We start from the raw sequence: 15,877 nt of genomic DNA, 5'->3' as shown, positions 1-15,877 counted from the left end.
TAACTTGAATGAACAGGTAAATAGGTTTGTTATAAGGGAAAAGATGTATTTCCATGTCACTGGGAGGGGGTCGGTGCCCCTGAGCTTTGACGCACAATAAAAGGAAGTAGGACCACATTGTTCTAGTCTCTTTCAGTTTCAGTGGAGATACCGGCTACATGCTGATTACTTGTTTTTTCCAGCTCATGCTTCAGAAGACAGTGCAGATTGTCCAGTAATCTTTTCCATTGCAATGTCTCAGTATAATCAATAAACTTCATGGCTAGGCCTTCTAAACCTTTAATCCGTTAAAATATACAGAGAGGGTGACTTTAAGTTGACAGAAGTTTAGCATGGAGGCTCCCTTTTGATTTTTTTCTGGGAGACTTGTTACCTGTAATCCATGGCTAGAGTTTTGGCTGAGGGAAGGAGCAAGATCTGTACAAAGCAAATCGAGCTACTAGACTGTGGGCTGTCAGGGCCAGATTTGCAAAAGAACTATGCGGCTATTTAGGCAACAAAATGAGTGGTCAGATTTTCAGCATGGTGTGCTGAGCTTTTTCAAAAATCTAGCTATATGTGTGGGATTGTGAGCTGCTGGGTTCTGAGCACTTTTGAAAATCTGACCTTGAATGGGTACAACCACTCTTGCGTCTAGTCAAATCCTCAGTACCCCATTATCTTCCCCCAACCCTTCAATAACAAAACAAGATTCTATTCCATTAACATGTATGTGACAAGATCAAGGTTTTTAAATTAACAACTTCATGTTTATATAATCAGCTTCTACCCTAACTAATTCTATTGAGCTTCGGTGCAGCTGTAGTAAAGTACAATCACAGACAGATACTTTGAGAGAGAGTCTCACTGGATCTCACTTCACTGTATCCAACCGTGCAGTATTGAGTGTTGCTTAAAGGACAACTGCAAATTTCTGAAATAGCTGAGTGAGGCGTAGGTTTCTATAAATTGAATCTTTGTAATTTTACTGCTACTTAATGTTTTAAATGCTGCTTTATAAGAAACATTAAGTAAAATAGTGTAAAGAAAGGGGCACCTAAACTGCTCACCCTATGTTAAGTGTGTTGACAACTTGTCAGGAACCTCCTGGGGACTGTGCCTAACTAGCGCAAAATGAAGCAGGATGTAGCCTATGAAACTACAGGTCCCAGCAATAGTCCATTAAAAAAATCTCCCTTGCTCCACATTCTGTCCTCAGCAAAACCAAATCCTGACCTTGAATCTCTTTATTCCTTCTTCCAAGTATTTTGTGAGGTGAGGGGGAGAGGGGTTTCCCTGTTGGGTTTAGGGTCCTTAGATCATGTACTCTCCCTTCAGGGCATTTGCTGGCTGCTCCATTTTAATTCTTGCATCTTGTGCACTTTAGCATTAGTTGCCCCAGAATGCATTGCTTCCTTCTGACTCTCAGCAGCTTTCTCTCCTCCCAGAAGCCCCTGAAATTGTAGTATTTGAAGACAGCAATATCCTAGCTGTGACCCTAAGATGACTTTGAGTAAAGGTTGTAAGTTTGTCAGGAGAGGAGTGGGGAGGAAATATTTAACTTTCTGGGAGGTGAGAAAAAGTTTGAATAATTCAATAACTGGAACAGGATCTTATTTAATCTGAATCAGTTTACTCATCTCAGTTACTGGAATACTTCAAGTATCGGCTATACAGCGAAGAAAAATCCATAGAGTCAATCCCACATAAGATGTAAAATTGACACTTTTATTTAATGTGTTTTGAGCATAATTGGAAATGCAACCTAACCATGGTGCTGCAGATAAATACTCTTGTGGATGACTGTGTTATCCAATTAGATGGATCAGATGAGATAAAATCAATCCCACAATTTTTCCTGCTCAGAATACAACCTGCAGTCTCCATGTAAAGTATCCTTTTCTAATTGTTCCAAAAGAGCTTCAACAGATTCAGTATCCTTGGTGTGAGAAGTCTTCTATCTCACAAACACATTGCTTCCAGGCTACAGTTGTGGTTTCCAGGGCTATTTTTGTTACAGTAGGCTCAAATAAGAAACTAAGACATATCTCTTAACTTAAATACTGAGAGAATTTATTCTCATTTGCACCAGGGTCCTTTTATTAAAGCTGGTTGGGAAATAGCTTTTGTTCCTATGAAAAGTCTTTAAAAAAAAACCAAACTAACAAGTTCTCTCTTTCTTTTTTGACATTTTGTCAAAAAAAAAAAAAAAAAAAACTTAAAACTGAAATTTTGGTTAAAACCTTATGAGATACTGGCTTCTTCACCAGCCTGGGAAATTATCAGCCACACCAAATTCGTCTTTTGCCCTTGGTTTCACTCCATTTATTGTCCAAATGACCACATACTCACGAAAGGAAAACAAAGTTTCCATTTTGGGACTTTCTGCTAGTCACCATGTTGTCCAGTCCTGACTACTAGAGACTTCCTTAAGGACTGATGCAGGACACTGTCCATTCCTGCAGTTTCTCCCCACAGTCCCTCCTCATCTGAGACATTTACTGGATTTTATAATCTCTTAGTCCCTGTTACATTCCGCAGGGTACAATCTGGGCTGTTGAACCATAGTGTCCCCTCAGTTCTCAACCTGGGGTGCCTTTTACACTGCTTTGCTATGAGAGCAGTCACTCGTGGCCTGTTCACACACCGTCCCTAGCATGCAAAATCACTCTCAGGTGAATGATATGAGTGCTTCTAGCCAGCCACTCCTGAATTATATTGTGGAGTAAAACCAGCAAACTCCCAGTCCCAGGCTTGTCCCCAGAAATGTGCGACTTGTACTGCCCAGCCTTTCCTTTTGGACAATGCAAGCTCATAGAAAGTCCATCAATTCATTAATAGAAAATGATATGTACAAATCCTGTTATCTCAAATGGAGGTTTCTAAACACTCTGGTTTAGATAAAACAATAAAACAGGTTTATTAACTTCAGAAGGATAAATTTTAAGTGATTACAAATAAGGCATAAAAGTCAGAATTGGTTACAAAGAAATAAAAGGTAAAATGCAAATTAATACTTAACAAGCTAAGTGAACTTGAAGCAAAGAAGTTTTTCTCACCACATGCTCTCAGCAGATTGGTTGTATCTTTTGGCCGGGACCACTCCCCCAGTTCAATTATGCTTCTTTTGTCTTTGAAACGTTGTTGATGCTCTGAGTAGAGATGAGGGGGGAGAGGTGATTTCCAGCCTCTGTTCCTCATTTTTATATCTTTTCCTCCTCTTTAAGAATTGTCTCCAGCTGGGGTTCAAGTGACAGCCAGCCAGTCTGTTCCTTTGCCAAAATGTAAATTTCTTGCTCACACACTTCTTCCTGCCAAAGAATGGCCACTTAAATAAGTGATCATCTATTGAATTATGCTGACACCTGACTGAGGTGCTGACTAACCTTTTGTCTCTGAGGAAGTGGTTTGGGCTGCTACCCCAGATTTGAAAGATGCCTTAGTAACATATTGTAGAATCTTATAACTTTACATACTATGTTGCCATAGGTATTTCACAGTACAATGTAGTGATCAGCAAATGATGAGTTTTCAAATGATCCATCATAAGACATACTTCATACAAAATGTATTGGAGTTGTGAAAAAGTGGTGAACATAGGATACAGAGTGTCACAGTCCCTTCCCAGTTAGTTCTGATAATTGACCAAGGTTGGCTGGCTGGCCTCAGGCCCTGAAGGATATGTCTACACAGCGCACAGAAGGGAGTGTCCCAGCTCAGATTGATAAGCTTGATGTGATAGGGTGGACTAGCCCAGAGGCCTCCTGCTGGAAGCTCAGGGTCCTGCCACACCCGTCCCAAGAAAAGAGCAGTAGAAGAGTTCTCCAAGCAGCCTGTAGTGGCTGCAAGGAGCAGCCAATCAGGGCCCAGAAAGGCCCAATAAAAGGAGCTGCAGAATCAGAGATGGTCAGTTCCTTGCCAGAGCCAGAGGAATGCAGATGGCACTCCTGGTTGTCCAAAGGGAACTGCAGCACCACGGACAGCTCAGTGCTCTGGCAGGGACTGAGGGAGAGCGAGAAAGAACTATGTTCAGGCCCAGGAGCCAGCTAGGAGAAGAGCCCCGAGGGAAGAGTGAAGGCTGGGGCCAGGGGGAAGTGTCTGGGGAACAGAAAATAGTTTCATTAAAGGGACACAGTGGCATGTGGCTGCTATTCTTAGGGTCCCTGGGTTGGAACCTGGAGTAGTGGGTGGGCCTGGGTCTCCCCTATAGGCCACTGGAGAAGTGGCCTACAATTGGATAGCAATAAACCCCCGAAGGAGTTCTGAACTACTTAGTGGCCCAGCCACAGAGCTGGAGGTAGAAGGGCCCAGAGAGGGTGAAACCATTGCCTCCATGGATGAAGTCCTGGGGGTGTGGCCTGATACCAATGCCGGGACTGTTTAAAGACTGCAGACACACCCAACCAGAAAGGGTGTTTGCGAGAGGTGGTGCCATGCCATTACACTCGGATTATTGGGGCTCATGCTACTGCTCTAAAAACAGCTGCATATACAGTGTCTTTGAAGTTATGGCGTGGGCTGGAGCTCAGGCTCTAAAGCTGAGGGAGCAGGGTGGGCTTCAAAGTCCAAGCTCCAGCCTGAACCACAACTTCAAAATGCTGTCTACGTAGCTATTTTTAAGGCACTAGCATGAGTCCTGTTAGCTTGAGTCTGTCAACCAGGGCTGGGAGGCTTGCTCCTGTGGGTTGTGTAGACCCTAAAGGGGAAGGCCACCCTCTGACAAGCCCCCAACACCCCCCCAACTTAATTTAAAATAAACATTTGATGTGGGTATTTTTCATTTTAATGAAAGGCGTTTTTGTTGGGACGGGAGGGGGGAGGAAATACAAACAAAAAATTATAGCCCAACTCTACCTTTTACATCATTCTGACAGCGTAACAGGTGTTAAAGTGGGTGTAAGTGAAAGTTTTGAAACATTTCCACCTTGAGGCTGCTTTACACTGCAAGAGTAGTCTGAAGAGGCCTTGATGTAACTGAGAATCATGCCCTGGGCTTCTGATTGACAGTGAGGAAATAACTTTGATTCTGTCCCATGACTTTGTATTTGTTTTTTTTCTGTCCTTTCCTTTTGTGGTAGTAACTAAGGAGGTTCTTCCTTGTTCCGTAAAACTGAAAGCTTCACAACTGCTGTTCTTGTGCTACTGCTGTCTCCTTCATGTATTGATGCTAAAGTGATGATCAGTGGGAAAACCAGTGACAGAGACTTTTAATTCTGAATGCTCTTTACACATCTATGAGGTGTCCTAACCTCTTTAACTTCTGCGTACCTGGTCTAATCATGCCAGGATGCTTCTCCTGTTCTAAACTGACTTCCCCCCGCCCCCTTTCTGCATTGCAGTAAACAAATATAGCTTTTAATATTTTATATATAAAGGTTGCTGTCTGGCTGTATGTTTAAAAATATACTAGTTTAATGAAACATATGAACTAATATTGGAAAAGTTTAGCAACATTAAGGCTGAGATATTATGGAAAGGAATTGAGAGATTTAAAATGACAGATGAGAAAAGTGAAGGGAGAAAGTAATGGGGCTTTTATTGAGACTCTCTAATAATTATACGTTCTAAAGATAATCTTACTCTCTGCCTCAGGGACCTGAACACAAACATCAGTGTTTGAAGATAGAAACTCAGCGATGGCTATCTCCAGTAGACCGTTTCAAAGCAAAATAATGCAGTGGTCCTGCAGGTTAGGTAGCTTTTTTCAATATTTAATTTAATTTAATTTTTTAAAGGAAGCATTTAATTTCAAAGGAAATTGTATCAATTCCATACTGAACATCCTGTCAGTCCTAGGAGTTTGTGACTGAGAAAAAAGAAATTGTATTGCAGCTGGGAACACTATATCATCTCAGTGCTACCTCCAGCGAGGGTTCCCTGTAATTGATGTAACAGTTTTATGTGGATGCAAGGGAACTTCTGAAGGGTCACCATGCCTATGGCAGCAATAGAGCTGCCAGCTTGTCAGAGCATGTGTTTTATTCCTTCCTGTTATTTACATTCCTAAATTGATGTATGTGGTTGGTAGCACTGCAGAGAGAGAGATTCTAACAGGATGTTTGCTGCCAGCAATCATAAACTTCGTGTTAACCTCTTGCCACAGGATCCAACTCTCCATACTTCTTGAACTACTGGGGAATTAACAGCTCTCTAATCTTTGCTACACAAACTATGGTGTTTGTCCATTCAGTTAGTGAAACCATGAAGACTCTTCTTTCTGCCATGCTAAATTAATGCTTTCACATAGAACAGTTACCTCCATCTTTGTGGTCACAAAAGTCTTTGTGCTTTAGTTATCATGGACTTCCAGTTAACATCATGCATCCATGCTCTAAGAAATACACTTTACTGTCCTAAGTCTGAAGGGTTCAGTGATGGAGATGTGAAAGTCCCCTCTTCTCTGGGTAGGTTTCAGTATCTTCCTCAAGTGAGGCGCTAAATCTGCTGTGTTGTAGTGTTCCTTGCCAAAGCCATTTGTATCCATCCTCTTCTGGTAGAGCTGCTGGCTCATCAGGCTTCAGCTACTCTGTGACCTAAGCTATGATCAGTGTCCTGACATCAGACCATCAGAACTTAGTGTCAAATGAGGCATATAAGGCTCAATAATGCTGAATCTGCCTTTCCAGCAGCCAGGTTACAGTTTCAACTCTCTCTCCTTGTGAGATTTGTGTATTTCAATGTTTTTTCTGTGTATCTTTTTTTTTTGCTGTGAAACCATGCTTATATGGCTCCACAGCACAGGTTTTAAGCAGTGCAATACAATAAAACCTCAGTTAAATTCACACTTTAACTTCCTAATTGTTCTTTCATTCTGTGTATGGAATTTTCAGTATCAAATTATTCATTACTGCAAATTCTACAAATGCACACTATTCAGTCATATGCAGTATAAAAATATAAGTTCATTTTGTTTTAATTCATGTTTCAGTTGTGTGATTGACTGCTATAGTATATAGCCAGTGAACTCTATATCTGTGCCCTTATGGTTCAGTCCTCTTTTTAAGAAAGCATTATTTGTTGCAGCATGTGCAAGTTATAAATCAGCGGATGTGATGTGATTACTGAGACACACACACACATAAAGGCGATATTATGTCTTTTGAGCATGTATTGTTATATTTTAAAATCAATAGGAAATACATACACAAGGATATATGTATCAAAAGACAAACTTTGGGCATTAATGATGAATATTAATGTGTAATTTATGGCAGCAATGTGGTTTGTAAGAGAAGAAAGAAATCAATTCACCCATGCTCTGATGAACAGTGTGAGGATCTTTGTAAAGTCTTTTTAAAAAGTTTTGTTTTTCTTAGCCCCTTGATTCCCATGAACTATCAAGTGGTTCATGTTTATGGAGATTCAAGGCTGAAGGTATTAACCTTTTCTGTGGCTGTTTTCCCATCTGTAAAATGGTGATTACACTTGTCTCACAGTAGTACTGTGAGATCTAATGTGTGAAGAGCTTGGGATCTTGGATGAGAAACTGCATTGAAGTGCAAAGCATTATCCATATAATTTATCACTATTAAAAATCTAAATTTGGCGACCAATGAACTCAAATACAGAAAGTAATAGATAATTTAAATACCTGGGTAACACATGGCAAAAAGTTAAACTAATCCCCTGAGGAAAGGGTGATGGAAAAGAAAGGAAGAATCCTAAACACAAGGAAATGATGTATCTATTGAACTCAGTGGTGCTTAAACACATTGACCAGGGGGTTGTTGTAGAAAATCCCTTAAGCTTTCTGTCTGATACAGAGTTGCTGTGAAGAAGAAGATAGAATAGAACTCTCAGGGAGGTCACATTGATACTGAATACCAGGCCTCTCTCCTGCAAAGAGAACCATGGAGGCAGACAGCTGCATTGTGATTGGGGCCTAAGGGAAACTCCTCACCATGTTAGTAGTACTGTATGTCCAGTATGCCAATGCTCTGTGGGAGGTTGGTAACGAGAGGTTGGGCGAAAAAAAAGAGAGAGAGAGAGAGAATATTGGGGAAGTAGAGAACAAAATGTTGGTAGGAGAAGGTAAGGAGGGAACTGACACTGAAGACAATATAAGGAAAGATAAAGCCATGATATATTATAGGAAAGAAAATGGAGTGAAGTTGGGGAGGAAAAACAAAAGCCAAGAGACTTATTAAAACATAAATTGGGAGAGGCAGCTTATTATCCATGTTATAGTTCCGTTATAAACCCTATGTTATAATTTTGGCTTAAAATATTGGTCTGGTCTAAAAGTTGACATATTTTACTCCGAAAGCAAAAAAATAATGTTTCTGTGAAGTGTGTGTGTGGGGGGGGGGAGGGGGACGACTTAATCGAATAGCCTTTGAATTAAAAACATCATTAAAAATTACTCCTGCATTGAAATTTTTTTAGTCCTCTGTCTCCAAAAGTGACTTTATTATCCTTTCTCTCTCTACTGGGCAGAACCAAAATGCCACATTTGACCACTTTAGAACTGGTATAAAAGAAGTTTTGAAATCTACATCTGGACTCTGGCAGTATTAGGGCAGTTCAGATTCGGCTCATTATGGAGAGAGGTTTGAGCTGTGGTATTTATTTATTTTTTGGTGTGTCAAGTTTGGTCCCATCTCTACTTCTTTCCTTCGGTCTCTATGGTAGATCTGGAACAAAATATTGAACTTTACCAGGTGTATTTGGCCCTTTTCTAACCCGTTTTTCAGGTGGCATACTTTCTTCTTCTTGACCATCTGTGACAAAAGCCTAGATGAGCTTCAAAACATGCTCATTATAAGCTTTTTAAAGATTATGTCTGTATTAGCTCTGCTTATTGGCAATTTACAGACTAATTTTTTAGAAATTTACCTGTGTTGGACAGGCACAACTTCTTCCCAAAATGGTCATCTTCATTTGAGATGACAGGCAGTTAGAGACCTCACCATTTTTCTTAGGACCTTCTCTATCCTCTCTGAGGGAAGAATTAACAGCCAGGCAACAGAGAAATGCTTCTAGCAGGTCTTTTAAAGAATGCATGTCCATTATTGGTATCTGTGGTTATTCATTTAATTTATTACACTTCAACTCCTGGTATAAAGAGGTTATATCCTTAGGCTCATTTAAAAAAAAAAAATCCACTGAAACTTGATTAGAGAACCAATACAATCAGATCTCAATTACTAGACCTGACTTCTCACTGGCAAGCTTTTGTTAGCAGTGTCCAAGGAGGTTCAGCAGAGAATAAATAGAAACCTACAGTCAGCAGATGACAATAAATAGTCTATTGCTCAGAATAAAACGTTCTGACAAGTGACTTGGCAGCTAGTTAGGCCCTCCGGAGCAGAAATGCAGCATTGCAACATTATAGTACTGAAGGACAGTTTTTTTTTTTTTTTTACATGGAAAAATAAGAGTATACAGCTTCCTTGTTTTCTATTTATTTTTGCTTCACTGAGCTTGTTCTTCAGAAGACTAATTTTTATAAGCTTGTTGTATGTAGGGGTTGAATAAAGGAATAGATATTGCTGTCTGTGTCCACTGTGCAAGAAGTGAAAGATTAGTTAGTGGACTGACTTGTTTTTCAACCTCCTGCTCATGTGTATTGCAAGAGAATCTTGAGATCTTTGTTTGGAGCTTCAGTGGCATGTTGCTTTTTTTAAACTCTTGTGTAATTATTGAATAAATTTTAAAGTGTCACTTTAGAGTTAACATGAAAATGTATTGCTGTTTAGTTATTACATATGACATCCATCCACATGGGTCATTGTCAGTTTTGGAATTGTTATATCCACCACACAGACTTCTGCACCTTGAGCTAACGGAGCAACTGATAGCAGTAGTAGGTTGTCATCCTTTGTGGACTGACATTAGAGAGGGATGGGATACTTTGGCAGTGGGGTTTACTGAGAAATGAGGAGACTCTGGAATCTTGGGTTGCATTCCAGATTCTGGCCAGGAATGAGCTCTAGTGGGCACATACTTTTCTGTCCCATCCCCTACAACCTGTCCCTGTCCCAGTCCTGTGTCTTCCCCACCCCTGGCTTCTTATCTCAGTTCTGTCTTCCCTCCACATCCTTGTCCTAGTCTCTTTCCCCAGCCTGTGCCAGTTCTCCCTTTGGGCCCCAACGCTTCATCAGATCTGTTCCTCCATACTCTCACCACCTCCTCCCTTCCCCACTGGTTCTCAATCCCAGCCTCCCCTTTAGCTCCTCATTCTATCTCAGCCTTTCCTCCCCCTCACTGGCTCCCAGAGTCCCTCCACCCATTTTCTTCCCTGGCTCCCATTCTATCATGTTTTGGGTTCAACCTAGATCAGGGAGAGATTGTATCACCACCTGCCCTGGAACGCTGGGTGCCTTAAAGGCTCTGCTGCTGTGACACTCAGACCAGATACTGGTAGCCAGCAGACAAGCATGCAGGTCCCTGTGTGCATTCATGTGTATGTGCTGTGTAGCCCTGGTTCAGTACTCTGACCCCAGCAGCCCGCTTGTTACACCCCAGTCCCAAATTTTCCCCAAACAGTCATCTCCTGGAACACTCAGGGAAGTGATAAGGTCCGAGGCACCTTGAAAGAGACACAAGTACAGCTTGTCACTTTAACTGGAGCGAACCAGCCTCTCAATTCAAACGCAGCACTGAGTTGGATTATAGTATAAATAAAACAGGTTTATTAACAAAAGGGCATAGATTAAGTTTGATACCAAGTAGAAGGGAGTTCAGGTAGAATGGGTTACAAACAAACAGCAGTAAAAATATGCTTGCTAATGGCTAAGACTTAACTCAACAAGTTACGGCCTTCTTACCAATCTTTTTCTTTCCAGCTATGCCTGACTTTGTCAGGACCTCCCACAGAAGTACAAGGGGCTAGTTTCCCTTGACTTCCTAGGTGGAAGATATTTGCCTCAGCAGGTTTCTCACATATATTCAGTTCCCAGAGATTTCAACCCCCTTAATTGAAAAACCCATCTTTCTCAGTTTGCAAGAGCTCTGACCCCAGGTCTGTCCAGTGATGGATGCCAAGATGATTGCTTCTCTTTCTTTGTATCTTCCCAAACTCACTGTTTTGGCCTCAGACTCAGACTGAGCTCATGCTGTTCTTCCCTTCTTTCCCATCTCCCTGCTGATTCATATGTAAATGGGGCTTCCGTTGTTTTGATTCCGCCATGCTTAATTTGCATTGGAGACAGGTAGGTAGCTGCCTGCCCTCCTGCCTGGGAGAAAACCTGTTTCTCTACCTTTGTTTAGTTACAGACTTTAGAACATATTAGTGAGTATCCCTAACTCCTCAGAGTGTTAACACCTACATTTCACAATGATATCAATCACCAGTGTGTCACCAGTTTGCATATGACACCTTACATGACCAATTTGCAGACAGATTATAATGCCAGAGAGTTACATTCTGGGGTACACTCAGGTTCTCTGAGTGCACATACTCTAGCACACTGGGCTGGTCAGGCGAGCTGAAACTCATTGCTATATACCAGGGAGTCCTTTGCTATCTGTCATTGTGGTGCTCTTACATTCACAACTCCTCCCATACAAAACTACAGGAAGGTTAATCACTGGCTGACCTGCAGGCAGAACCTTCTTTTTTGGACAAGGCATCTGTCAGCGTATTTCCTTTCCCCTTTATATGGAACTCACTCACTCCCCCCCCCCTCCCCCCCCCATATCTCCCCTGTTTTGTCTCCTTTGTTCAGTCTCCAAGACATAATGTCAGAGTATCTGTAATTTCACCTACAGTGTTGTTATAAACATTTCACAGTGATATTAATGACCAGTGTGTTGCTAGATTTCAAATGATCTTTTCCCTGTCACCTTTTAAATAAATACCGTGTTAAGTGTAGTAAGTATGTCAGGTTGGACAAGAGCAACTGGTACAGAGTAATGAACAATTTCCCTCCCTGGCTCCCACCCCTAGTAGTCTTGCCTAGCTAGTCCCAGTCTCTCCCAACTCCCCGTCTCAGTTTCTACCTCCACTCCCTCAGGCTTTTTATCCCAATTTATTCCCTCAACCATCACCCCTCTCCCTCAAAGGTCTGGCTTTTGTCCTCTTTTCATTTGAATCAGGCCACTTCCTCCTCCACAGTGCTTGGGCTTAGCAGTGGAGTTATTGATAGCCTGGGAGAGACAGGCTCTCAGTTCAGGGGGTCCAGACCTGCTAGAGCCTAGAGCAGTCCATAGTTGAAAGTCCTCTCCAGGTTGGAGCATGTCCAATGCAGATGGAGTTTTCAGGAAATTTAGCTCCTATAATCTGTCTACCAGGCCTGCCTACATTTATAACTTTCAAATTCTTGCAGTAGTAACATTACATTCCGCAGTAATGATATTATTGACTTCACAGCTGACCAATGAGAAGAAGGAAGACAACAATATTACATAGCTATGTTAATTTTTTGTTCAGATACTTTGAGCCATTTCTGGTGAGAGAGAGAGACTGACTGAGGGAGAAAAAACAAGAGAAGAGAGACAATAAAGGCCAGTTAATTAGTCATTCTATATATAAGGTGTTTCACAAACTCCTGCATGATTTCCATATTAATAAGCCCAACAGATTTAAGAAGGCTGCTTCTAGTGAAGAAAGAAAACATCTAGTTAATGATTTCAGTGAGCGTGCAGGAAGTTATCAGGTGTGGCCTGAATTATTTCTCTGGAGGTCTAGAATGAATACGTGGCCAAGGCAGCATGGGAAGATTTATATAGCACTATAGATGCCTGCCAGCTTTCTGGTATGACTAAGCACAAGTTTGCAGTTCACAGTCCTTCTGTAGGCTGGAGGGAACAAAGGGGGGAAGTTATGCATTTGCAAATTTTTACCTTCAAAATAACCAATCAAAATGAAGCCAGCACCCAAAAACTGCATGGAAAGGGAACTAAAAAATCATTCTGAATATAATTGTCCTAAAAGAGTGTGGGGGTCATTATTCTCTAAATTTCAATTCTGATGAAATTTGATATATTGTACAGTAAATGGCAAAGTTTTACACCTACCAGGATTACATAGAATTATATGTAACAAGGAGGTGTAACATTGGTACTTTAATATGATGAAGAAAGTAATCAAGCAGACCTAAAAAGGCAATGTTTGGGGGAGGGGGGTTTAGAGCTCTAGTGATGTGTTCAGGCAGTGAATTTTCATAAGCTATTCAGACAGTTGAGCTGTATTTTATGCTGTCCTTAAACTACACCATTTTAGTACAGTAGAACTTCAAAGATACAAACACCTCGGGAATGGAGATTGTTCGTAACTCTGAAATGTTCATAATTCTGAACAAAACATGATGGTACAGAACCCTGCAGTCAGTGTCTTCCAGCTGGGGCTGGGAAAGATCTCTGTAAAGGTGGCACCTGGTAGCACTGCCTGATTTGCAAGCAGCTCCCTGCCCTATTCCTGTTTCTTGCCTTTGGGCTGAACTTGGGGGATCCTGCCCTGCACCATTGGCACTACAAGCCCCAGCCCTCAGCCGCCTCTTCCCAGAGCTCACCCTGTTCAGTGCACTGCTTGCCACGCTCCAGAGGCAGCACGTGACAGGGGGTTGGTGCCAGTCAGCTGCCAGCCCCCCTCACTTCACTGCTCCTTGCATTCCCAGAGGTGCTGGTAGATTCCAGGAGTGCAGCCACGGGCAAAGTTTGGGCCCCACCAGTGCACGGGCTATGGCCCTTTAAAACTCCTCAAAGTGCAGCTGACTCCCACTGAAGCTCCAGGCCAGGCTTTGGCTGCAACCTTCAATTCCTTGCATCAGCAGGAGCTTTCTTTCCTGGGCTCTGGAGCGGGGGTGGGGTGGTGGTGGGTGGTGCTGGTGAAAGCTTCCCTCTCCCAGTGGGGTGGGATGGGAGGGGGTGAAACGGCATCCCTGGCTTACAGGAACAGCACAGACCTCAGACTGTTTCTGCTCTGCATGCCAACCTTGCAACATAGGCACAGTATTTGCTTGTTCTGCACCCACCCCAATTCACTGCTGCCTGATTGCTTACTTCCAGTTTCACAGGTGTTCAGTTGACTGGTCAGTTCATAACTCTGGTGTTCGTATCTTTGAGGTTCTACTGTATTTTCCTTAATAGACTATCTTCACTTCTGTCACATTATCAAGTACCACATAAATGATTTTGCCCGTCAAATTGTATTGTTACGTAAAACAGTAAAGTATTCTGTGCCACTTCAGTGGTTTGTTTACTATACAAACTAATTGCACCTCATAAATTCAGGAAGCTGCTTATGTACATAACTGTGGAACAAGTACCCCAAGTTCTTGCATAAAGCCTGAGTAGTGCAGCTGTTTTTAGGATTTCATCAGTTGCTAAGGAAGAAGTACAAAGGCTATGGAATATACATGTGGCTGGCAAACTACTTTTGATTCAGTGGTTCTGATTCAATTGTTTTGATTCTTCTCTTCTTCAGAAAAGAGGTACATGATGTGAGTGTTTGCCTTTGTATTGACTATGATTTCCAGATAAAGCATTTAATGCTGTTTTTTAATTTGGTGCAACACTTCAAGTGAAATCCCCATACACAGTGTCTTGTCCCTGAAATGTCCTCCAGCATAATGACCTCTTCTTCCATTGTGGAATGCTTTAGCCATGGAACTTATGTGCTAAAACTATTCCACAGCAATAATTTAAAAGCACCATTAGGATTGCTCACTTTGCCGAGTTTATTTATTGGCATAATTGTCCTAAAAAAAATCTGTTTGCAGTGTTGTGATCTGAGGAAGAGCTCAGTTGAGCTCCAAAACTGGTATATTTCACCAACCTCACCCACCTTTTCTCTCTAATAAAGTATCAGACAGATTGTTATTACTAACTTGTTTGTTTATAGATACGTTTATCCTCTTGCCAAATGTCAGGAAAAAGCTCTGTCCATGGCTATGGATGTTCTAAGTATAAAGGAAATAATTTAAATATATGAGATTTTACTCTTAATTTAATTTCATAATGCCTGGAGGGATAGCAAATCACAAATAAAACTTGTTTAATTAGCAGGAAATGTGTGTGTCCCCCATTCTCTGGGGGACAATTTTACATAAAGAGGGACTTTTGAGAGATGTATATTGAAATTGATTTTATCTTTCTGCCCCATTAAACAAGAAATTGGTTTTCAACAGCACTGCACTGGTGTATCCAAGTCAAAGCAGACTAATTAACTGGAGGACAGCCAATTTTATGTTTGTCATCTCCTGTTTAATACTTGCCATACACACAAAAAATGCTTTAAAAATGTGTGTGTCTGTTAATGGGAAAGAGGGTCTTCCAAAATTACTATGACCAAGATTGTCAAATTTCCTAAAATCATGTTTTTAAATCCATATTTAGATACTTAAATATGTGACCTAGTTTCAAAATCAGGTCACATATTTAGATGCCTGAATGGGACTTAAGAACACAACTTTGTGCCCCCGGTTTTGAAAATCTTTGCGTAATAAAGGTGATTTAGCACACTGTAACTAATCTCCTCCAACCAAACCAAATCCTCCAGTTTTTGGATTTTATTTGATATATTTTTATTAATGATTTGGAATATCTTTGGCTCAACTGACTAATTTTGGTTGGTCAAGCAAATCATACATTTATAAAGGTGGGTTTTTTGTGTACCATTTAACTGCTTCTGCAGTCACACTGTATCTTGAAGGATGTTTAGGAGGAGCTGAAGAGCGATACTTGACATGTGAAGCCACCTTCTAAATGGATTTAGACATTGTTGACAGAGAGAATTTACCTGGATTCCAGAAGTGTGTGGCCAGTCACCAAAGTAGCTGCATTGTTGCAAAAACCTAACACTGACAGGTAAAGCCATTATTTACGCCTCTGGAGCTTACTTGAGTAGGAGGAGCAGTGGGGGAAAGGTGTAAATGCCACGGATATAAATAGCTCTTGCTGTCTACATCAGGGGTTGTATCAGTTTAGCTACATTGGTGGATGGCCACTGACTTCT

The 15,877-nt window shown here is 41.3% G+C and overlaps 1 protein-coding gene across 3 annotated transcripts in view; it reads left to right on the top strand.

The window, feature by feature from the left end:
- SLC22A23 (solute carrier family 22 member 23) overlaps positions 1 to 15,877 on the top strand; it is a 166,003-nt gene that overhangs the window by 46,291 nt on the left and 103,835 nt on the right. The window contains exon 4 of one of the 3 annotated variants that reach the window (XM_067562611.1): positions 5,572 to 5,635. The exons of the other annotated variants lie outside the window; for them this stretch is intronic. Within the exon in view, the coding sequence (XP_067418712.1) occupies positions 5,572 to 5,579 (8 nt within the window). The 3' untranslated portion in view covers positions 5,580 to 5,635. Of the gene's footprint in view, positions 1 to 5,571; positions 5,636 to 15,877 lie in introns of those variants that run through there. 3 annotated transcript variants of the gene reach the window in all.

Source organism: Emydura macquarii, unplaced genomic scaffold (assembly GCF_026122565.2).
Source record: "Emydura macquarii macquarii isolate MOO-44397 ecotype Brisbane River unplaced genomic scaffold, CSIRO-AGI_Emac_v2 contig_2452, whole genome shotgun sequence".
Taxonomy (NCBI): domain Eukaryota; kingdom Metazoa; phylum Chordata; order Testudines; family Chelidae; genus Emydura; species Emydura macquarii.
This window is presented reverse-complemented; position numbering and strand designations above follow the sequence as displayed.